Here is a 26,059-nt window from a genome sequence, read left to right as displayed (position 1 = left end):
AAATCCAGGCAAGGGCGAAGATCCTTTGTCTTCTTGGGTACGAAAAAGAGAGGAGCCCCGGCCGGAGAAGATGATGGAACAATAAAACCACTTTGTATATTTTCTTCCAAATACTCCTTTAGTACTTCCTTTTCAGGTTCCGTGAGGGAATACATCCTTCCAAAAGGAACGATAGTGTCAGGTTCCAAGGGAATAGCACAATCGTAATCTCGATGTGGAGGTAACACAGGTCTGGAGGGTTTTTGGAATACATCTTGAAACTCCAAATAGTGTTCAGGGACTCCTTGGACTGTATTAATGGTCGAACCGGTAGTACCTTCCGTGATTATTGATCTCTTAGGTGACCAATACTTGTCAGAAGCAAAACAGTGCTCGTGACAAAACTGTGAAGACAAGGAGACCGTCCGGGTTGCCCAGTTCACATATGGATTATGTCTGATGAACCACGGAATTCCAAGAATGATGGTATGGTTGGGGGATGTTATGAGATCAAAGGAGATGTGTTCTTGATGGTTACCGATCTGTAAACTCAGCATCAGGGTAGTTGTATCAACTGGACCCGAGGATATCAAGGATCCGTCCACTGTGTGTACTTGTTCGGGAATTTCCTTAGGTTGTGTAGGAACTTGTTGAGTAGTGGCCCACTTCTTATCCATATAAATACCACTAGCTCCACAATCTAGTAGTGCCATAGTCTTTTCTTGACGGCCGTCAGGAAATTGTAACATGACTGGTACTATAAACAAGGATGTGGTATTGTCATTAAAGGAACTGATGGAAGGTATAGCTGATAATCCCGTCCCCTCCCTTCTTACAGAGGACGGGAAGTGGCGTTTCCTGATGGCCTTGATGGACGTACTGGACAGGTACGAAGCATGTGGCCGGCAGAACCGCAGTACAGACACAACCCTTTCTTTCGTCTGTCTTCCCGCTCGCTAGCGGAGAGAGGGCCTCGAGTAGTATCCACCTGCATGGGTTCTCCTTCGATGTCTCTAGCAGGGGGGCGAGGTTCCTCAGAACGATGTGGATAAACTTGTGAAGTGCTTGGTTGGAAAGACCCTCTACTCCTTCTCTTCTCCGATCTCCGTTCCTGAAGGCGATACTCGATGGAAAGGGCTTGATCCATCAGACCACGAAGATCTTCCACTCTGGTGGAATGTACTAGTTCATCTTTTATTTCTTCTTTGAGTCCTCTACGAAACAAAGTCACCAAAGTACGTTCCACCCAGGTGGTCTCTGCCGCTAGCTGACGAAAGCGTGTTATGTATTGAAGGACATCTTGTGAGCCTTGATGAATGTCGCATAAGGCTTCTTCCGCTGAGGCCTCCAATCCCGGACGACGAAACATTTGCTTGAAGCGATTCACGAAGGCGGGATAGTCCGACAATACCGGATCGTTGGATGATACCATCGGGGTTGCCCAGGCCAAGGCAGGACCGGATAAGGCACTGATGAGATAACCCACTTTTGTTCTGTCATGGGAGAATTGGGTGGGTCGGAAGGCGAAGTACACTGTTAATGAATCAAGGAACTCACGCAGTTTGGTTGGTTCACCAGAAAAATGATGGGTAGAGGCGGAGAGCGTCGGAACATCACCACTACGGAAAGCCAAAGCCTGTCGTAACGCAGCATTCTCACTGCGTAGTTGTAATTCTTGAGCTTGTTGCTGAATCGTCGTCAGGAGAGATTGATCTGGATCTGCAGCAGCCACCACTGTGTCATACATGGTGTTTGAAGACGTCGGGATGGTTTGGCGCTGCAATCTGTCACGACTCACGTGCTGCTTGCGCCTGGAATCTGCAGATCTAGTGGCGTGGATCTTGAGTGTTCGGCTTTGGCCCAAAAAGGGGCGACTCTTTCTGGTAGCCACGGTGCTGTAGGCAATGGAAACACCAAGAACAGACCGTGACCTTCAGAAAATTGCGCCAGAGGGAAAAAAAACCTTCCAAAAAAGGGGAAAAAACCTCCAACAGAAAGATTCCTGAAAACAAGAACAGAAGAACAGGAATCAAAAAGAACTGAAGGCAAATAACACAGAATTGGCAAATTCCAGAACCAAAAGTCTAGGAAATCAGGAGCGAAGACACCATCTGAACAGAGAGTGTTGCAGCGCAAAGAAAAGAAGAAAACACCTCCCTTAAATACCAAAGAACAGGAAGTGACCCACAGGAAGAAAAAGGACACCATCTTAGATAGGGAAAAGTAGATAGAACAGAATGGAGTAGAAACCATAGAGAATAGGGAAGGAGGAATGCTGGGAAGAAAAAGGAAACCTGGGAAGGGGGAAAAGACATAAAGGAAAGTGCAATAAACAGACCCAAGAAAAAGAAAGAAGAAAGAAGAAGGAGCAAAAACAGGTAAGAGGGGTCAGGAGACCCCAACAAAACGGAGAGAGAGAGCAGAGCGAGGCCCCATGTAAGTTCTGGGGCCTCGCAGGGTGCAGGAAAGGCTCGGGGCGTGCCGCGTCTTAGGAACGCGATGCACGGCCCGAGCCGAACGCCCGGCTTGTGCCGAACGCTCGGCTCGCGCCGCGCGGTGCGGCGCGACAGTAGGCCCCCCTCCCGAAGGCCCTGGTTTGAGAGGAAATAAACAGTGAAAGCGCTGAATCAGAAGAGGTGCATGAACAGAAGATGCATCTTCCCAAGAACATTCACTGAGAGGATAACCCTTCCAATGAATCAGATACTGCAGACGTTTGTGAAAAAGACGAGAGTCACAAATTTCCTGAACCTCATATTCAGGAACATCATCCACTAAGACAGGAGGAGGACAGGAAAACTGACGAGAATAAGGATCCGGCACATAAGGTTTGAGCTGGGAGACATGAAAGACTGGATGAATTTTCCACGTGTGAGGCAAGTGAAGACGGACAGTGACAGGATTAATCAACTGGAGAATACGGAAAGGCCTGTAGTAGCGAGGTGTGAACTTGTTCTGAGAAAGACGTGAGGGTAAGAATTTAGAAGAAAGCCAAACTTTATCTTGTGGATGGTAGTCCGGAGTGGTCCTACGTTTCTTGTCTGCTACTTTCTTCATATATCTTTTGGTGTGTAATAGATTGGATCGAATTAGTCTATGGATTTGTAAAAGGCGTTTGGAAAAGTAAGTGATAGCAGGCAGGGGAGAGGGAGACCGAGAAGAAGTAGGGAAAGAGGTAGGATGAAAGCCATAAGAACAGAAAAAAGGAGTGGTCTTGGAGGCACTATGGACAGAATTATTGTAGGAGAATTCAGCAATAGGGAGATAAGGATTCCAGTTGCTTTGGGTAGAATTGCAAAAACAACGAAGGTATTGCTCTAATCCTTGATTCAGGCGCTCGGTCTGTCCATTGGTCTGAGGATGGAAGCCCGATGACAGGGCTCTATTGATATTAAGTGTTTTACAAAAATATCTCCAAAACCGGGAAATGTACTGAGGTCCTCTATCAGATACAATGGTATGTGGAAGTCCATGAAGACGGAAGATATGGTCGATGAATATCTGGCTTAGTTCTTGGGATGTAGGTAGCTTTTTCAGGGCAGTGAAGTGAGCCATTTTAGTAAAGGAATCCACAGTGACCATGATTACCCGGTTTCCTGCTGAAGGTGGTAGCGAACACATAAAATCAGTAGAGATGGTGTGCCATGGAGTTGGCGGAACAGGCAAAGGCTGGAGTAATCCTGCAGGTCTGGTTCGGGGAATCTTGACTTGAGCGCATGTGGGACAAGCCTGAACGTATGTTTCAATATCCAGTTTCCAGGTAGGCCACCAGAAAAATCGTGAAAGAAGTTCTTGTGTGGCCTTGATGCCTCTATGACCAGCAACCGGTGAATCATGACACATTTGTAATGCTTTTTCTCTAACTCTGTTAGTAGGGAGGAATAACAGGTCTTGATAATAATAGTATCCTTGTCTCTTATGTAATAGAGGCCTTAATTTCTCTACTTCGTGATCAGATAGATTGGAGTATTCCAGTTGTACCTCCTCCAGAAAAGACTGAGCTACCCCAATGATCTTATTAGGATCCAGTAGATGTTGAGATGGGGCAGAAGTACAATCTGGATAACGACGAGACAGAGCATCAGCCAGAATGTTTTGGGAGCCAGGAATATAAGTAATGTAGAAATCATACTGGCTGAAGAAGAAGGCCCAACGAGCTTGACGACTATTCTGGCATACGAAATTTCGTAAACATTGTAAGTTACGGTGGTCTGTTCTCACTTCAAAAGGCTCCTTGGAACCCATCAGAAACTGTCTCCATTCTATGCACGCTGTTTTCAGAGCCAATATTTCTCTTTCCAGTACTGAGTAATGTTGTTCTGCAATAGAGAGTATATGAGACAAATAGAAAACAGGATGTTCAAGACCATCGTCCTCTTGTTGTTGAAGTAGGACGGCTCCAATGGCTTTTTCAGAAGCATCGGTAACGACAATAAATTGTTCGTTGGTATCTGGATGTCTTAAGATGGGAGCTTGAGTGAATGCCTTCTTTAAATCTTGAAAGGCTGTTTCGGCCGCTTTAGTCCAGACAAACCCTTTAGTTAAATTTTCCTTCTTTAAAGTGTGAGTTATATGGCTAGTTTGTTTTGCAAAGTCTAAGATGAATTGCCGATAGAAGTTCGCTAATCCTAGAAAACATTGTGTTTCTTTAATAGAAGATGGAGAAGGCCAATCTAGAATAGCTTGTACCTTTTCTTGATCCATAGCTACGCCGGTGGGACTTAAATGATAACCCAGATATTTGACTTCCGTCTTGTCAAACTCACACTTTTCTGGTTTGCAAAATAGTTGATGTGCCCGGAGTCTTTGAAGGACTTGTTTCACATGGGAAGAATGGAGTTCGGGATTTCTAGAATAAATAAGAATATCATCTAGGTAGATTACAACTGTCTGGTTCAGAAGATCAGAAAACACTGAGTCCATAAACCTCTGGAAGATTGCGGGGGCATTAGTGAGACCAAAAGGCATTACCTTATATTCAAAGTGACCAAATGGAGTCCTAAAGGCTGTTTTCCACTCGTCTCCTTCTTTAATGCGTAAAAGGTTGTAGGCTCCCCGTAGATCTAGTTTGGTAAACCGTTGAGCTCCTCTGACTGCCTCTAGAATATCCCTGATGAGAGGCAAAGGATAACGATCTTTAATAGTTATCTTATTCAGGCCTCGAAAATCCAGGCAAGGGCGAAGATCCTTTGTCTTCTTGGGTACGAAAAAGAGAGGAGCCCCGGCCGGAGAAGATGATGGAACAATAAAACCACTTTGTATATTTTCTTCCAAATACTCCTTTAGTACTTCCTTTTCAGGTTCCGTGAGGGAATACATCCTTCCAAAAGGAACGATAGTGTCAGGTTCCAAGGGAATAGCACAATCGTAATCTCGATGTGGAGGTAACACAGGTCTGGAGGGTTTTTGGAATACATCTTGAAACTCCAAATAGTGTTCAGGGACTCCTTGGACTGTATTAATGGTCGAACCGGTAGTACCTTCCGTGATTATTGATCTCTTAGGTGACCAATACTTGTCAGAAGCAAAACAGTGCTCGTGACAAAACTGTGAAGACAAGGAGACCGTCCGGGTTGCCCAGTTCACATATGGATTATGTCTGATGAACCACGGAATTCCAAGAATGATGGTATGGTTGGGGGATGTTATGAGATCAAAGGAGATGTGTTCTTGATGGTTACCGATCTGTAAACTCAGCATCAGGGTAGTTGTATCAACTGGACCCGAGGATATCAAGGATCCGTCCACTGTGTGTACTTGTTCGGGAATTTCCTTAGGTTGTGTAGGAACTTGTTGAGTAGTGGCCCACTTCTTATCCATATAAATACCACTAGCTCCACAATCTAGTAGTGCCATAGTCTTTTCTTGACGGCCGTCAGGAAATTGTAACATGACTGGTACTATAAACAAGGATGTGGTATTGTCATTAAAGGAACTGATGGAAGGTATAGCTGATAATCCCGTCCCCTCCCTTCTTACAGAGGACGGGAAGTGGCGTTTCCTGATGGCCTTGATGGACGTACTGGACAGGTACGAAGCATGTGGCCGGCAGAACCGCAGTACAGACACAACCCTTTCTTTCGTCTGTCTTCCCGCTCGCTAGCGGAGAGAGGGCCTCGAGTAGTATCCACCTGCATGGGTTCTCCTTCGATGTCTCTAGCAGGGGGGCGAGGTTCCTCAGAACGATGTGGATAAACTTGTGAAGTGCTTGGTTGGAAAGACCCTCTACTCCTTCTCTTCTCCGATCTCCGTTCCTGAAGGCGATACTCGATGGAAAGGGCTTGATCCATCAGACCACGAAGATCTTCCACTCTGGTGGAATGTACTAGTTCATCTTTTATTTCTTCTTTGAGTCCTCTACGAAACAAAGTCACCAAAGTACGTTCCACCCAGGTGGTCTCTGCCGCTAGCTGACGAAAGCGTGTTATGTATTGAAGGACATCTTGTGAGCCTTGATGAATGTCGCATAAGGCTTCTTCCGCTGAGGCCTCCAATCCCGGACGACGAAACATTTGCTTGAAGCGATTCACGAAGGCGGGATAGTCCGACAATACCGGATCGTTGGATGATACCATCGGGGTTGCCCAGGCCAAGGCAGGACCGGATAAGGCACTGATGAGATAACCCACTTTTGTTCTGTCATGGGAGAATTGGGTGGGTCGGAAGGCGAAGTACACTGTTAATGAATCAAGGAACTCACGCAGTTTGGTTGGTTCACCAGAAAAATGATGGGTAGAGGCGGAGAGCGTCGGAACATCACCACTACGGAAAGCCAAAGCCTGTCGTAACGCAGCATTCTCACTGCGTAGTTGTAATTCTTGAGCTTGTTGCTGAATCGTCGTCAGGAGAGATTGATCTGGATCTGCAGCAGCCACCACTGTGTCATACATGGTGTTTGAAGACGTCGGGATGGTTTGGCGCTGCAATCTGTCACGACTCACGTGCTGCTTGCGCCTGGAATCTGCAGATCTAGTGGCGTGGATCTTGAGTGTTAGGCTTTGGCCCAAAAAGGGGCGACTCTTTCTGGTAGCCACGGTGCTGTAGGCAATGGAAACACCAAGAACAGACCGTGACCTTCAGAAAATTGCGCCAGAGGGAAAAAAAACCTTCCAAAAAAGGGGAAAAAACCTCCAACAGAAAGATTCCTGAAAACAAGAACAGAAGAACAGGAATCAAAAAGAACTGAAGGCAAATAACACAGAATTGGCAAATTCCAGAACCAAAAGGCTAGGAAATCAGGAGCGAAGACACCATCTGAACAGAGAGTGTTGCAGCGCAAAGAAAAGAAGAAAACACCTCCCTTAAATACCAAAGAACAGGAAGTGACCCACAGGAAGAAAAAGGACACCATCTTAGATAGGGAAAAGTAGATAGAACAGAATGGAGTAGAAACCATAGAGAATAGGGAAGGAGGAATGCTGGGAAGAAAAAGGTAACCTGGGAAGGGGGAAAAGACATAAAGGAAAGTGCAATAAACAGACCCAAGAAAAAGAAAGAAGAAAGAAGAAAGAAGAAGGAGCAAAAATAGGTAAGAGGGGTCAGGAGACCCCAACAAAACGGAGAGAGAGAGCAGAGCGAGGCCCCATGTAAGTTCTGGGGCCTCGCAGGGTGCAGGAAAGGCTCGGGGCGCGCCGCGTCTTAGGAACGCGATTCGCGGCCCGAGCCGAACGCCCGGCTTGTGCCGAACGCTCGGCTCGCGCCATGACACCTGTTGCTTTTATCAACAGGAGGTTGACCCCTAGAGAAAAGCGTTGGTCTGCCATAGAGAGGGAGGCCTTTGCTGTGGTCTGGGCACTGAAGAAGTTGAGGCCATACCTGTTTGGCACTCACTTCATTGTTCAGACAGACCACAAACCTCTACTTTGGCTAAAACAAATGAAAGGTGAAAACCCTAAATTGTTGAGGTGGTCCATATCCCTACAGGGAATGGACTATACAGTGGAACATAGACCCCTATGCAGATGGACTCTCCAGATATTTCCACTTAGACAATGAAGACTCATCAGGGCATGGCTAGTCTTATTGTCCTTCGTTTGGGGGGGGTGGGGGGGTTGTGTAGGAAAGTACCATCTTGCCTGGCATGTTACCCCCATATTTCACTGTATATATGTTGTTTTAGTTGTATGTGTCACTGGGACCCTGCCAGCCAGGGTCCCAGTGATCATAAGTGTGCCCTGTATGTGTTACCTGTGTTATGACTAACTGTCTCACTGAGGCTCTGCTAATCAGAACCTCAGTGGTTATGCTCTCTCATTTCTTTCCAAATTGTCACTAACAGGCTAGTGACCAATTTTACCAATTTACATTGGCATACTGGAACACCCTTATAATTCCCTAGTATATGGTACTGAGGTACCCAGGGTATTGGGGTTCCAGGAGATCCCTATGGGCTGCAGCATTTCTTTTGCCACCCATAGGGAGCTCTGACAATTCTTACACAGGCCTGCCACTGCAGCCTGAGTGAAATAACGTCCACGTTATTTCACAGCCATTTACCACTGCACTTAAGTAACTTATAAGTCACCTATATGTCTAACCTTTACTTGGTAAAGGTTGGGTGCTAAGTTACTTAGTGTGTGGGCACCCTGGCACTAGCCAAGGTGCCCCCACATTGTTCAGGGCCAATTTCCCGGACTTTGTGAGTGCGGGGACACCATTACACGTGTGCACTACACATGGGTCACTACCTATGTGTAGCTTCACAATGGTAACTCCGAATATGGCCATGTAACATGTCTAAGATCATGGAATTGCCCCCCCCAATGCCATCCTGGTATTGGGGAGAGAATCCCATGATTCCCCGGGTCTCTAGCACAGACCCGGGTACTGCCAAACTGCCTTTCCTGGGGTTTCACTGCAGCTGCTGCTGCCAACCCCTCAGACAGGTTTCTGCCCTCCTTGGGTCCAGCCAGGCTTGGCCCAGGAAGGCAGAACAAAGGACTTCCTCAGAGAGAGGGTGTTACACCCTCCCCCTTTGGAAAAAGGTGTTAAGGCAGGGGAGGAGTAGCCTCCCCCAGCCTCTGGAAATGCTTTCATGGGCACAGATGGTGCCCATTTCTGCATAAGCCAGTCTACACCGGTTCAGGGATCCCCCAGCCCTGCTCTGGCGCGAAACTGGACAAAGGAAAGGGGAGTGACCACTCCCCTGACCTGCACCTCCCCTGGGAGGTGCCCAGAGCTCCTCCAGTGTGCTCCAGACCACTGCCATCTTGGAAACAGAGGTGCTGCTGGCACACTGGACTGCTCTGAGTGGCCAGGGCCAGCAGGTGGCGTCAGAGACTCCTTCTGATAGGCTCTTACCTGTGTTGCTAGCCTATCCTCTCACCTAGGTAGCCAAACCTCCTTTTCTGGCTATTTAGGGTCTCTGCTTTGGGGAATTCTTTAGATAACAAATGCAAGAGCTCATCAGAGTTCCTCTGCATCTCTCTCTTCACCTTCTGCCAAGGAATCGACTGCTGACCGCGCTGGAAGCTTGCAAAACTGCAACAAAGTAGCAAAGACGACTACTGCGACCTTGTAACGCTGATCCCGCCGCCTTCCCGACTGTTTTCCTGGTGGGCATGCTGTGGGGGTAGTCTGCCTCCTCTATGCACTAGAAGCTCAGAAGAAATCTCCTGTGGGTCGACGGAATCTTCCCCCTGCAACCGCAGGCACCAAAGAACTGCTTCACCGGTCCTCTGGGTCTCCTCTCAGCACGACGAGCGAGGTCCCTTGAACTCAGCAACTCTGTCCAAGTGACTCCCACAGTCCAGTGACTCTTCAGTCCAAGTTTGGTGGAGGTAAGTCCTTGCCTCCCCACGCTAGACTGCATTGCTGGAAACCGCGTGTTTTGCAGCTGCTCCGGCTCCTGTGCACTCTTCTAGGATTTCCTTTGTGCACAGCCAAGCCTGGGTCCCCGGCACTCTAACCTGCAGTGCACGACCTCCTGAGTTGTCCTCCGGCGTCGTGGGACCCTCTTTCGTGACTTTGGGTGAGCTCTGGTTCACTCCTCTTCGTAGTGCCTGTTCCGGCACTTCTGCGGGTGCTGCTTGCTTCTGAGTGGGCTCCTCGTCTTGCTGGACGCCCCCTCTGTCTCCTCACGCAATTGGCGACATCCTGGTCCCTCCTGGGCAACAGCAGCATCCAAAAACCCTAACCGCGACCCTTGCAGCTGGCAAGGCTTGTTTGCGGTCTTTCTGCATGAAAACACCTCTGCACGACTCTTCACGACGTGGGACATCCATCCTCCAAGGGGAAGTTTCTAGCCCTTGTCGTTCTTGCAGAATCCACAGCTTCTACCATCCGGTGGCAGCTTCTTTGCATCCACAGCTGGCATTTCCTGGGCACCTGCCAACTCCCGACTTGATCGTGACTCTTGGACTTGGTCCCCTTGTTCCACAGGTACTCTCGTCAGGAAATCCATCGTTGTTGCATTGCTGGTGTTGGTCTTTCTTGCAGAATTCCCCTATCACGACTTCTGTGCTCTCTGGGGAACTTAGGTGCACTTTGCACCCACTTTTCAGGGTCTTGGGGTGGGCTATTTTTCTAACCCTCACTGTTTTCTTACAGTCCCAGCGACCCTCTGTGAGCTCACATAGGTTTGGGGTCCATTCGTGGTTCGCATTCCACTTCTAGAGTATATGGTTTGTGTTGCCCCTATCCCTATGTGCTCCCATTGCATTCTATTGTGACTATACATTGTTTGCACTGTTTTCTATTGCTATTACTGCATATTTTGGTATTGTGTACATATATCTTGTGTATATTTGCTATCCTCATACTGAGGGTACTCACTGAGATACTTTGGCATATTGTCATAAAAATAAAGTACCTTTATTTTTAGTATATCTGTGTATTGTGTTTTCTTATGATATTGTGCAAGTGACACTAGTGGTACTGTAGGAGCTTCACTCGTCTCCTAGTTCAGCCTAAGCTGCTCTGCTAAGCTACCTTTTCTATCAGCCTAAGATGCTAGACACCCCTCTACACTAATAAGAGATACCTGGGCCTGGTGCAAGGTGTAAGTACCCCTTGGTACTCACTACAAGCCAGTCCAGCCTCTTACACACGGCAAGGCCTGGTCCGCTACCAAGAGAGCCTCTGCACTCCATGCCATGTCCATGTACCAAGGGAGTGCGAGACACTGCCCTGCATGCCACTGCTGTATCCCAAGAGAGAAGCTGCACTACACGGCAAGGCCTGGTCCGCTACCAAGAGAGCCTCTGCACTCCATGCCATGCCCGCGTACCAAGGGAGTGCGAGACACTGCACTGCATGCCACTGCTGTATCCCAAGAGAGAAGCTGCACTACACGGCAAGGCCTGGTCCGCTACCAAGAGAGCCTCTGCACTCCATGCTATGCCCGCGTACCAAGGGAGTGCGAGACACTGCACTGCATGCCACTGCTGTATCCCAAGAGAGAAGCTGCACTACACGGCAAGGCCTGGTCCGCTACCAAGAGAGCCTCTGCACTCCATGCCATGCCCGCGTACCAAGGGAGTGCGAGACACTGCCCTGCATGCCACTGCTGTATCCCAAGAGAGAAGGTGCACTACACGGCAAGGCCTGGTCTGCTACCAAGAGAGCCTCTGCACTCCATGCCATGACCGTGTACCAAGGGTGTGCGAGACAATGCACTGCATACCGAGTCTGGGCACCAAGTAACACAATGCTGGGCAAGAGGACAGAGAAGGTGCCAACAAGTAGACCTCAGAGGAATTCATACAGACGGCGAGGAGCAAACCGTGAGCAGACGTCAAGATTTCAGAATGACTTTTCGGAGCGAGAAGAGGTCAGGAATCTAGAAAGATAATCAGGTAAGAATAACAAGCAGATGGAGAACAGGAACCAGAAAGACAAATGTGAGTGATGAAGAAGCAAGCAACACAAGGAGGGGAGAAGAGCTACCACAGGTCACTGAAAAAGAAGCAGTGAGGAGCAAGCAGAAATCATGAATGCAGAAAACAAAGGATAAGCTAGAATAGAAGTCATGAATGCAGAAATCAAAACATAAGAAAGAATAGAAGTCATGAGACACAAAACAAGAGATACGCTAGAATAGAAGTCATGAGACACAAAACAAGAGATACGCTAGAATAGAAGTCATGAGACACAAAACAAAGGAACTAGAATAGAAGTCCTGAATGCAGAAAACAAAGAATATGCTAGAATAGAAGTCATGAGACACAAAACAAAAGATAGTATAGAATAGAAGTCATGAATGCAGAAATCAAAGGATAAGAAAGAATAGAAGTCATGAAACACGAAACAAAAGGTAACCTAGAATAGAACTCATGAGACACAAAACAAAGGAACTAGAATGGATGTCATGGATGCAGAAAACAAAGGATATGCTAGAATAGAAGTCATGAGACACAAAACAAAGGATACGCTAGAATAGAAGTCATGAATGCAGAAAACAAAGGATACGCTAGAATAGAAGTCATGAGACAGAAAAAAGGATAAGATACTAAAGAAGTCATAAATGCAGAAAACAAAGGATAACCTAGACTAGAGGTCATGGATGCAGAAAACAAAGGATAAGCTGGAATAAACGCTATTAGACACAAAACAAAGGATAAGTTGGAATAAAAGTCATGAACCCACACAACATAGGATGCGCTAGAATAGACGTCATGAGACACAAAACAAATAAGCTAGAATCAAAGTCATGAATGCAGAAAACAAAGGATAAGCTAGAATAGACATCATGAGACATGAAACAAATGATAAGCTAGAATAGAAGTAAGGAACCTAAAATACAAAGGATAAGCTAGAATAGAAGTCATGAGACAGAAAAAAAAAGGATAAGATACCTTGGAAGCCATGAATGCAGAAAACAAAGGATACGCTAGAATAGAGGTCATGAAGCAGAAATCAAAGGATACACTAGAAGAGGAGTCATGAATGCAGAAAACAAAATTTACTCTAGAATAGAAGTCATGAATGCAGAAAACAAAGGATACGCTAGAATAGAAGCCATGAATGCAGAAAACAAAGGATACGCTAGAATAGAAGTCATGATTGCAGAAAACAAAGGATATGCTAGAATAGAAGTCATGAATGCAGAAATCAAAGGATACACTAGAATAGAAGTAATGAATGCAGTAAACAAAGGATATGCTAGAATAGAAGTCATGAATGCAGAAATCAAAGGATAAGCTAGAATAGAAGTCATGAATGCAGAAAACAAAGGATATGCTGATGAATAGAATTAATGAATACAGAAAACAAAGGATATGCTAGAATAGAAATCATGAATGGAGAAAATAAAGGATACGCTAGAAGAGGAGTCATGAATGCAGAAAACAAAGGATACGCTAGAATGGAAGTCATGAAGGCAGAAAACAAATGATACGCTAGAATAGACGTCATGAGACACAAAACAAATAATGAGCTAGATTAGAAGTCATGAATGCAGAAAAAGAAAACAAAGGCTACGCCAGAATAGAATTTATGAATGCAGAAAGCAAAGGATAAGCCAGAATAGAAGTCTTCAACCCATAAAACAAAGAATATGCTAGAATAGAAGTCATGAACCCACAAAACAAAGGATAAGCTAGAACACACGTCATGAGAAACAAAACAAATAATAAGCTAGAATACAACTCATGAATGCAGAAAACAAAGGATAAGCTAGAATAGAAGTCATGAGACACAAAACAAAGGACACGCTATAGTAGAAGTCATGAGACACAAAACAAAGGATACGCTAGAATAGAAGTCATGAGACACAAATCAAAAGACACGCTAGAATAGAAGTCATGAGACACAAATCAAAGGACACGCTATAGTAGAAGTCATGAATGCAGAAAACAAAGAATACGCTAGAATAGAAGTCATGAATGCAGAAAAGAAGGTATACACTAGAACAGAAGTCAAAAGTCCACAAAATAAAGGATAAGGTAGAAGATGCCGTGAATACAGAAAACAAAGGATACGCTAGACCAGAAATCATGAGACACAAAACAAAGGATACACTAGAATAGAAGGCATGAACGCAGAAAACAATGAATAAGCTAGAATAAAAGGCATAAGGCAGAAATTAAAGCATAAGCTAAATAGAAGTCATCAATGCAGAAAAAGTATACGCTAGAGTAGAAGTCATGAGACACAAAAGAAAAGATAGGCTAGAATAGAAGTCTTGAACCGTTAAAACACAGGTTAAGCTAGAATAAAAGTCATGAATGTAGAAGGCAAAGGATAAGCTAGAATGAAGTCTTGAACCCATAAAACAAAGGATAAGCTAGCAAAGAAGTCCTCGGTGCAGAAAACAAAGGATAAGCTAGAATAGAAGTCTTGAACTCAAAAAACAAAGGATAAGCTAGAATAGAAGTCTTGAACCCACAAAACAAAGGATAAGCTAGAATAGAGGTCTTGAACCCACAAAACAAAGGATAAGCTAGAATAGAGGTCTTGAACCCATAAAACAAAGGATAAGCTAGAATAGAAGTCTTGAACCCATAAAACAAAGGATAAGCTAGCAAAGAAGTCCTCGGTGCAGAAAACAAAGGATAAGCTAGAATATAAGTGACAAATCCACAAAACAAAGGATATGCTAGAATAGAAGTCATGAATGGAAAAAACAAAGGATACGCTAGAATAGAAGTCATGAATGGAGAAAACAAAGTATGAGCTAGAATATAAGCCATGAACGCAGAAAACAAAGGACAGGCTAGAATAGAAGACATGAATGCAGAAAACATAGGAAAGGCTAGAATAGAAGTCATGAATGTAGAAAACAAGAGATAAGCTAGAATAGATGTAATGAATGCAGAAAACAAAGGATTCACTAGAATGGAAGTCATGAATGCAGAAAACAAAGGATACACTAGAATAGAAGTCATGAATAGAGAAAACAAAGAATACGCTAGAAACGACAAATAAGCTAGACGAGGCCATGAATCCAGAAAGACAATGAAGATGACAATCCAGTTGAGGTGAAGAATCTAGAATGACCCCAAAGACCTGAGCAATGATGAGGAGCAAAGAGGAAGCAGAGTTCAAGAATCCGGAAAAAGAAGGAATGAACAAAGGCAAGCAGTCATAAATCCAGAAAGACAACCAGTAGCAGAGAGATAATACTTAACGAACAGTGAGCACAGCTCAGGAATCCAGAAAGAGAAGGAGTGAAAAAAACACAAGGCAGGAATCTAGAAAGGCAATGAGTGGCAGAAAGGCAGTGATTGGCAAACAGTGAACAAGGATCAGTATCCACAAAGATAATGATGTATAATCAGGAAGAGCTCGGGATTCGAGAATGATAATGAGGAGCAAGCAGAAATCTAGAAACACAATATGGAACAAGAAGTGAGCAGCCACCAGGGCGGAAGGAAGGCAATTAGGAGCAAACAGCACATAGAGATTGTGAAATGAAAAATATACTCAAGCAAGAATAACAAGGAGAGGTTAGGAATCCAGAAATACAATTAGGAGTGAACAGTAGACAGAGTACAAGAATCCAGAAAACGAGAAGGCAGCAGTCAGCAAAGGCCAGGAATGCAGGGAGATAATCAGGCGTAAATAGCAAGCAGATGTTAAGAAGCCAAAAGATGATCAGGAACGCCCAAAAGGTAGACACGAGGACTCGAAGAAGGAAATGAGAAGTGAGCAGCAAGCACAGGTCAGCGATCCCGAAAGAGAATGAGAAACAAAAAGCGAGCAGCCACTTGTTATCGAGGGAGACAACGAGAAACGATCAGAGATCAGGAATCCAGAAAGATAACGAGGACTGAAGAGTGGACAGAGAGAGATTCAGAAAGACGATCAGAAGCAAAGCAGAAGCAAAAATCAGGAATCGGGGAAGGTAGTGAGGAATGAAGAGTATAGAGTGGTCAGCGATCTGAAAAGCTAATGAAGCGCCCTCAAAATCAGGAATCTTGAAAGGCAATGAGAAATGAATATTGATCAGACATCAGGAATTGATGACGACAGTCATTATCCAACAGTGAGCAGAGATGAGAAATCCAGCAAACCAATGTGGATGAATATCAAGATGAGGCCAGGAAGCTAAGAAGACAAGAAGGGGCAGAAAGACCAGGAGTAAAGAACAGCAAGCAGAGAACAACAATGACAAACATGGTGTCTACGTCACAAAGACAAGGAGTAGCAGCAGGATGAGAAGCGAAGAGCAGCAGGAGGTCAGGAATCCAAAGAGACAATGAGGAACAAACAGTGAGAAGCCACCAGAAATCTAGGAAAAAAATGAGAAGAGTGTAACAAGCAGAAGCCAGGAATCCAGTAAGACATGGAGAACAGAACAGCACGATGAGGTCAGAAATCAAAATTACACTGAGGAATAAAGAGCGAACAGGAAATCGGAAAGACAAAGAGGAGCTAACACCAAGCACAGGGCAAGAATCCAGGAATGCAATCAGGTGCAAGCAGGAAGCAGAGATCAGAAATCCAGAAATAGAATTGTAAATGAGTACCAACCTGATGGCAAGGAACCAGATAGACAATCAGGAATGAACAAAATGCTGACAAAAGGTTACAAGGAAGACACTGAGGGGTGAACAGCAAGCGGAGCTGAGGAATCCTGAAAGATATCAGGAGAGACAATCGACAGACATCAAGAATCCTGAAAGACCATCTAGAGTGAGCAGAGTTCAGGAATCGAAGAAGATGTTCGGGAAATGGACAGACAGCAGAGCTTAGTATCCCAGGGAAGCCAATGAGGAGCAGGAACGAAAAGGAAACAGAGATGAGAAGTCAGGAAGACACTTCGGAGGTAACCAGGAGTAGCTTCTATCAGAGCAGAGGTATCGGTGAAGCCTGGAGCTGCATATCCAGAGGGTTTCTAGGCAAGCAGCATGCCAGGACACTGAGGCTGGACTTTGCCCTTTGTGGGTAAGTGGGAGTGGGGTGTACACTTTCTTCCTCTAGGACCAGTGCTGAGCAGGTGCAGAGGCACCTGTGAGTGCATCCTAGGCTTGTGTCCCCCCGAAGGAACCAAGGTGTTAACAACACTACACCCCATTGGAGTACAATGCAGACACAGACCATGGACCGACCCTACCCCCCTCGTGCCAGCCAAGATGCAGCATGACAAACGAGGTAACATGCATTTATCAGAAGACCAGGACTGGCTTTCAGAAGCCCACGCCTTTGGGAGCTTTGTAGGTAGACCGCTAAGGTTGAGGTATATTGCAACGCTAGCACTTCCCTAGGCTGTCTCTATTGACTAGGAACACACTGACACACAGAAATTCATCTATTACACACACTCTAGCCTCCACTGGCCACATTAGGGTCTGCGGAACATAATGATTATTGCAGTTTACCACCATTTCCACCTCTGCGCTGAGGCCAAAGCCTGGTTTGATCCTCCAGTCTTAAATCAATGGTTCCCAACCTTTTGACTTCTGTGGACCCCCACTTTATCAATACTAGATCCCAGGGACCCCCACTGAATCATGATTTGAATTTGAGGAACCCCCACTGAGTCATTAATGAAAGCTGGGGACTTAGGGCCTGATTACAACTTTGGAGGAGGTGTTTATCCGTCCCAAAAGTGACGGTAAAGTGACGGATATACCACCAGCCGTATTACGAGTCCATTATATCCTATGGAACTCGTAATACGGCTGGTGGTATATCCGTCACATTTGGGACGGATTAACACCTCCTCCAAAGTTGTAATCAGGCCCTTAATCTGTTAATATTATTTAATTTTTTCAGCAGTCACGGACCCCCTGAGGAGGCTTCACGGACCCCCAGGGGTCCCCAGACCACAGGTTGGGAACCACGGGCCAGATGTAGGAAAGGATTTGCAACTCGCAAACGGCAAAAACTGCCGTTTGCGAGTTGCAAATCGCATTTTCCTATGCAGAAATGCATTCTGCGAGTCGGAACGACTCGCAAAATGCATTTCAGAATCGCAAATAGGAAGGGGTGTTCCCTTCCTATTTGCGATTCCTAGTGGTATGCAATACCATTTGCGACCGCATATGCGGTCGCAAATGGTGTTGCAGTTACCATCCACTTCAAGTGGATGGTAACCCACTCGCAAATTGGAAGGGGTCCCCATGGGACCCCTTCCAGTTTGTGACTGGACCCAAAAACATTTTTTCAGGGCAGGGAGTGGTCCAAGGGACCACTCCCTGCCCTGAAAAAATACCGAAACTAAAGGTTTCGTTTTTTTTTTTAAGTGCAGCTCGTTTTCCTTTAAGGAAAACGGGCTACACTTAAAAAAAAAAAAACTGCTTTATTTAAAGCAGTCACGAACACGGAGGTCTGCTGACTACAGCAGGCCTCCATGTTTGCGAGTGCCCATAGTCGGTATGGGGCCGCAATTTGCGACCCACCTCATTAATATTAATGAGGTGGTTCATTGCGACCCCATACCGACTCGCAGACGGTGTCTGAGACACCGTTCTGCATGACATTTTGCGAGTTGCAAATAGCGAGTCGCTAAGACTCGCTATTTGCAACTCGCAAAATGCTTCTTTACTACATCTGGCCCCACTTTCTTAGATCATAGTATGGACGTTAGGGGAAAGAAAATTGATATCCAGGAAACATTTGATCTTGCCCATAAGGGATACCATCTCTGCCTGAAAGGAAAGCACCCAATCTAGAGTTAGTGGACAATACTCTGTCCTTCATGGTGAGAACGAACGTTACGTCTGCCACGCTGACGGACTACTGCCTCCCAAGTCCCTTCTCGTCAGTGGTGATCTCTGGACCTACAAGGACGCACCAACATGGTGCTTCCTGTCAATGTACAAAAAGTTTGGTGGACGGCTGCTGATTATGGAGTGGAGCCTAAGGCTACTGACCCCCCACAGGCTCGATGTCTTCTGAGAGCACAACACCACTCATCCTGGTACCAGGACACATTCATTTCCCTCTCTGCTGGAGGCAGGGCTGACATCTCAAATATTTTAAACCCTTTGCTGCACTAATCGAAAAGGACACGCACACTGATCTGAAGATGCAGACTCATGCACACATACACACTGTGGTGCTGTTTATCAAGGGCGGTCCTGGTGTCTCGATTTTTGCCACATAACAATCTAAGTGACATTCACATACAAGGCCAGTGACAACCTCAAAATCTAGCACTGTTTGCTACTGCCCCTCCAAAGAATAGGCCCCAAGGAACAAGCACTCACTGTAACATAGACACCAAGGCACAACCACTCACTGTGACATAGGCCCCAAGGCACAAGCACTCACTGTAACATAGAAACCAAGGCACAAGCACTCCCTGTGACATAGGCCCCAAGGCACAAGCACTCACTGTAACATAGACACCAAGGCACAACCACTCACTGTGACATAGGCCCCAAGGCACAACCGCTCACTGTAACATAGACACCAAGGCACAAGCACTCCCTGTGACATAGGCCCCAAGGCACAAGCACTCACTGTAACATAGACACCAAGGCACAACCACTTACTGTGACATAGACCTCAAGGCACAAGCACTCACCGTGGCATAGGTCGCAAGACACAAACACTCATGGAGACATAAACATCAAGCCACAAGCTCTCACTGTGACATAGACACCTAGGCACAAACACTCACTGTGACATAGACACCAAGGCAAAAGCACTCACTGTGATATGGCACCCAGGCACAAGCTCCCACTGTGACACAGAAACTAAGGCACAAGCACCCACTGTGACACAGAAACTAAGGCACAAGCACCCACTGTGACACAGAAACTAAGGCACAAGCACTCACTGTGACATAGACCCCAAGGCACAAGCACTCACTGTTACATAGACCTCAAGGCACAAGAACTCACTGTGACATAGACACCAAGGCACAAGCACTCACCATGACATAGGCACCAAGGCACAATCACTCACTGTGACATAGACCCCAAGGCACAAGCACTCACTGTGACATAGACCTTAACGTGCAAGCACTCACTGTTACATAGACCTCAAGGCACAAGAACTCACTGTGACATAGATACCAAGGCACAAGCACTCACCATGACATAGGCCCCAAGGCACAAGCGCTCACTGTGACATAGACACCAAGGCACAATCACTCACCGTGACATAGACCTTAACGTGCAAGCACTCACCGTGACATACACACCAAGGCACAAGCACTCACTGTGACACAGACACGAAGGCACAAGCACTCACTGTGACATAGACACCAAGGCAAAAGCACTCACTGTGATATGGCACCCAGGCACAAGCACCCACTGTGACACAGAAACTAAGGCACAAGAACTCACTGTGACATAGACCCCAAGGCACAAGAACTCACTGTGACATAGACCTCAAGGCACAAGCACTCACCATGACATAGGCACCAAGGCACAAGCGCTCACCGTGACATAGACACCAAGGCACAAGCACTCACTGTAACATAGTTACCAAATCACAAGCACTCACTGTGACATAGACACCAAGGCACAAGCAATCCTGTGAAATAGACACCAAGGCACAAGCACCCACCGTAACATAGATACTAAGGCAAAAGCACTCACTGTGACATAGACCCCAAGGCACAAGCACTCACCTGACATAGAAACCAAGGCACAAGCGCTCACTGTGACATAGACAACAAGGCAAGGCACAAGCGCTCACCGTGACATAGGCCCCAAGGCACAAGCACTCACTGTAACAGAGACACCAAGGTACAAGCACTCACCGTGACATAGACAATAAGGCACAAGCGCTCACTGTGACAGAGACACCAAGGTAGAAGCACTCACCGTGACATAGACCCCAAGGCACAAGCACTCACTGTGACATAGACACCAAGGCACAAGCACTCTCTGTGACAGAGACACCAAGGTACAAGCACTCACCGTGACATAGACAATAAGGTACAAGCGCTCACTGTGACAGAGACAATAAGGCACAAGCGCTCACTGTGACAGAGACACCAAGGTAGAAGCACTCACCGTGACATAGACCCCAAGGCACAAGCACTCACCGTGACATAGACACCAAGGCACAAGCACTCCCTGTGACAGAGACACCAAGGTACAAGCACTCACCGTGACATAGACAATAAGGTACAAGCGCTCACTGTGACAGAGACACCAAGGTAGAAGCACTCACCGTGACATAGGTCCCAAGGTAGAAGCACTCACCGTGACATAGGTCCCAAGGCACAAGCACTCACTGTAGCAGAGCCACTATGGCATAGGCACCAACGCACAAGCACTCACAGTGGCTAGGCACTCACCATGGCCCAGCCATTTTCTGTGGCCAGGCACAATTGCACGGGCACTTAGGCATAGGGAGAATGGCACAGGCACTCACCGTGGCACGGTCGGTTATGTTCTCCCAGGTGCCTGATTCATTGTTCATGATCCGGTCTGGCACAGACAGGCCCTGGGGACAGAGAAAGAGCATTGTAAGTACTGAGGGTGACCTCAACACGGTACCTCCCCAGGGACTCACAGGGGCGCACAGAAGCTGTCTCTCTCAGCACTTGTAGCAACAGGGAACCCCCACCCTGTGTAAAAACAGGAGCCCCCCAACATACAACACTAGAAACCAGTGCACCCCACCCCTCAACAGTAACAACGGTAACAAGCATTGGCACAGACATTGGGTCAGGCCATGGTTGCCACCCGTTTGGTTTTGTCAGTGATTGATTTTGTAATTTGTTTGTTAAACATTATTGCATGGGGAGCTCCTGCCCTTTTAAAAAAAAAAAAATGGCTAAAAACAAATATATTTTTGTCTCAAAAAGCACTTATTGCCATACTAGTTCCGGGCACCGAAGGGAACTGCCTTGTGTAAGAATGAGCCCATTGTGAAAGGGAAGAACAGTGCAGTCAGCAAGTGGCTGAAGTGGGCTGAGCCTGTGCCATATGCGTACGTCATAGTGGACGGAGGAAAAACGTGAATGACATAGCAAAAGCCCAATGGATGAAGAGGGCTGTGTGAAAGTTTATGTGTGTTAGTATATCATATATATATTTTTAGAAAAATAAAAGTGTTAAATACCAGGACCCTATCATCCAAAGCCAGGAAGAGCAACCCTGCCAGGTCTAAAAAAACATCAGCACGCTTCTTTCAACACTAAAGGTTAGACACACTAAAGGTTAGACACGCTCCCACCACATGCCTAACAATAACAAGCATTGCAACGCCTTTAAGTCTCACATTGCCAAAGCTTGTTGATTGCTGGAGAAATACTCCACACCTTTAACATTACAAACCAGAAACACCCCACTCCTTCTAACACTAGAAACCAGAAACACACCACGCCTTCTAACATTAGAAACCAGAAACACTCCACACCTTCTAACATTAGAAACCAGAAACACACCACGCCTTCTAAAATTAGAAACCAGAAACACACCACGCCTTCTAACATTAGAAACCAGAAACACACCACGCCTTCTAACATTAGAAACCAGAAACACTCCACACCTTCTAACATTAGAAACCAAAAACACCCCACACCTTCTAACATTAGAAACCAGAAACACCCCACACCTTTAACATTACAAACCAGAAACACTCCACACCTTTAACATTAGAAACCAGAAACACTCCACACCTTCTAACATTAGAAACCAGAAACACTCCACTCCTTCTAACATTAGAAACCAGAAACACTCCACTCCTTCTAACACTAGAAACCAGAAACACACCACTCCTTCTAACATTAGAAACCAGAAACACACCACGCCTTCTAACACTAGAAACCAGAAACACTCCACGCCTTCTAACATTAGAAACCAAAAATACCCCACACCTTCTAACATTAGAAGCCAGAAACACTCCACGCCTTCTAACATTAGAAACCAGAAACACCCCACACCTTCTAACATTAGAAATCAAAAACACTCCACATCTTCTAACATTAGAAACCAGAAACAATCCACGCCTTCTAACATTAGAAACCAGAAACACCCCACACCTTTTAACATTAGAAACCAGAAACACTCCACACCTTCTAACATTAGAAACCAGAAACACCCCACACCTTCTACCATTAGAAACCAAAAACACCCCACACCTTCTAACATTAGAAACCAAAAACACCCCACACCTTCTAACTTTAGAAACCAGAAACACTCCACAGCTTTTAACATTAGAAGCCAGAAACACTCCACGCCTTCTAACATTAGAAACCAGAAACACCCCACACCTTCTAACATTAGAAACCACAAACACGCCACGCCTTCTAACATTAGAAACCAAAAACAATCCACATCTTCTAACATTAGAAACCAGAAAAAACCCACACCTTCTAACATTAAAAACCAAAAACACTCCACATCTTTTAACATTAGAAACCAGAAACACCCCACACCTTCTAACATTAGAAACCAAAAACACTCCACGCCTTCTAACATTAGAAACCAGAAACACCCCACACCTTCTAACATTAGAAACCAGAAACACTCCACACCTGCTAACATTAGAAACCAGAAACACCCCACACCTTCTAACATTAGAAACCAGAAACACTAGAAACCAGAAACACTCCACACCTTCTAACATTAGAAACCAGAAACACTCCACACCTTCTAAAATTGGAAACCAGAAACACTCCACACCTTCTAACATTAGAAACCATAAAAAACCCACACCTTCTAACATTAGAAACCAGAAACACTCCACACCTTCTAACATTAGAAACCAGAGACACCCCACACCTTCTAACATTAGAAACTAGAAACACCCCACACCTTCTAACATTAGAAACTAGAAACACCCCACACCTTCTAACATTAGAAACCAGAAACACTCCACACCTTCTAACATTAGAAACAAGAAACACGCCACACCTTCTAACATTAGAAACCAGAAACACTCCACACCTTCTAACATTAGAAACCAGAAACACTCCATGCCTTCTAACATTAGAAACCAGAAACACGCCACGCCTTCTAACATTAGAAACCAGAAACACCCCACACCTTCTAATATTAGAAACCAGAAACAATCCACGCCTTTTAACATTAGACATCTGTAACACTCCACACCTTCTAACATTAGAAACCAGAAACAAGCCACACCCTCTAACATTAGAAACACTCCACACCTTCTAATATTAGATACCAGAAATATGCCACACACTCTAACATTAAAAACCAGAAACACTCCACATCTTCTAACATTAGAAACCAGATTCACTCCACACCTTTTATCATTAGAAACCAGAAACACCCCACACCTTCTAACATTAGAAACCAGAAACACGCCACACCTTCTAACATTAGAAACCAGAAACACTCCACGCCTTCTAACATTAGAAACCAGAAACACGCCACACCTTCTAACATTAGAAACCAGAAACACTCCACACCTGCTAACATTAGAAAACAGAAACACCCCACAACTTCTAACATTAGAAACCAGAGCACCCCACAACTTCTAACATTAGAAACCAGAAACACCCCACACCTGCTAACATTAGAAACCAGAAACACCCCACACCTTCTAACATTAGAAACCAGAAACACTAGAAACCAGAAACACTCCACACCTTCTAACATCAGAAACCAGAAACACCCCACAACTTCTAATATTAGAAACCAGAAACACTCCACACCTTATAACATTAGAAACCAGAAACACCCCACACCTTCTAATATTAGAAACCAGAAACACTCCACACCTTTTAACATTAGAAACCAGAAACACTCCACACCTTCTAACATTAGAAACCAGAGACACCCCACACCTTCTAACATTAGAAACTAGAAACACCCCACACCTTCTAACATTAGAAACTAGAAACACCCCACACCTTCTAACATTAGAAACCAGAAACACTCCACACCTTCTAACATTAGAAACCAGAAACACTCCACACCTTCTAACATTAGAAACCAGAAACACTCCACACCTTCTAACATTAGAAACCAGAAACACGCCACGCCTTCTAACATTAGAAACCAGAAACACGCCACGCCTTCTAACATTAGAAATCAGAAACACTTCACGCCTTCTAACATTAGAAACCAGAAACACTCCACACCTTCTAACATTAGAAACCAGAAACACGCCACACCTTCTAACATTAGAAACCAGAAACACTCCACACCTTCTAACATTAGAAACCAGAAACACTCCACACCTTGTAACATTAGAAAACAGAAACACGCCATACCTTTTATCATTAGAAACCAGAAACACTCCACACCTGCTAACATTAGAAACCAGAAACACTCCACGCCTTCTAACATTAAAATCCAGAAACACTCCATGCCTTCTAACAATACAAACCAGAAACACTCCACACCTTCTAACATTAGAAACCAGAAACACTCCACGCCTTTTAACATTAAAATCCAGAAACACTCCACACCTTCTAACATTAGAAACTATAAACACTCCACGCCTTCTAACATTAAAATCCAGAAATACTCCACACCTTCTAACATTAGAAACCAGAAACACCCCACAACATCTAACATTAGAAACCAGAAACACCCCACAACTTCTAACATTAGAAACTAGAAACACCCCACACCTTCTAACATTAGAAACACGCCACACCTTCTAATATTAGAAACCAGAAACACCCCACACCTTCTAACATTAGAAACTGGAAACACGCCACACCTTCTAACATTAAAATCCAAAAACACTGCACACCTTCTAATATTAGAAACTATAAACACTCCACGCCTTCTAACATTAAAATGCAGAAATACTTCACACCTTCTAACATTAGAAACCAGAAACACCCCACAACTTCTAACATTAGAAACTAGAAACACCCCACACCTTCTAACATTAGAAACACGCCACACCTTCTAACATTAGAAACCAGAAACACCCCACACCTTCTAACATTAGAAACTAGAAACATGCCACACCTTCTAACATTAGAAACCAGAAACACCCCACACCTTCTAACATTAGAAACCAGAAACACTCCATGCTTTGTAACATTAGACATCTGAAACACTCCACACCTTCTAACATTAGAAACCAGAAACAAGCCACACCTGCTAACATTAGAAACCAGAAACACCCCACAACTTCTAACATTAGAAACCAGATTCACTCCACACCTTTTAACATTAGAAACCAGAAACACGCCATACCCTTTATCATTAGAAACCAGAAACACCCAACTTCTAACATTAGAAACCAGAAACACTCCACACCTTCTAACATTAGAAACCAGAAACACTCCACACCTTCT

General features: G+C 45.2%; 1 protein-coding gene across 3 annotated transcripts in view; it reads right to left on the bottom strand.

Moving 5' to 3' along the window:
* The window catches only part of CBARP (CACN subunit beta associated regulatory protein), a 209,085-nt gene that overhangs the window by 75,539 nt on the left and 107,487 nt on the right, over positions 1-26,059 (bottom strand). For all 3 annotated transcript variants that reach the window (XM_069217088.1, XM_069217087.1, XM_069217089.1), the window contains exon 2: positions 21,199-21,270. In XM_069217088.1, coding sequence (XP_069073189.1) covers positions 21,199-21,246 — 48 coding nt within the window. In that variant the 5' untranslated portion in view covers positions 21,247-21,270. The remainder of the gene's footprint in view (positions 1-21,198; positions 21,271-26,059) is intronic.

Source organism: Pleurodeles waltl, chromosome 12, assembly GCF_031143425.1.
Source record: "Pleurodeles waltl isolate 20211129_DDA chromosome 12, aPleWal1.hap1.20221129, whole genome shotgun sequence".
Classification (NCBI taxonomy): Eukaryota; Metazoa; Chordata; class Amphibia; order Caudata; family Salamandridae; genus Pleurodeles; species Pleurodeles waltl.
Note: the sequence above shows the minus strand (reverse complement) of the source record. Positions and strands in the feature narration are given on the sequence as shown.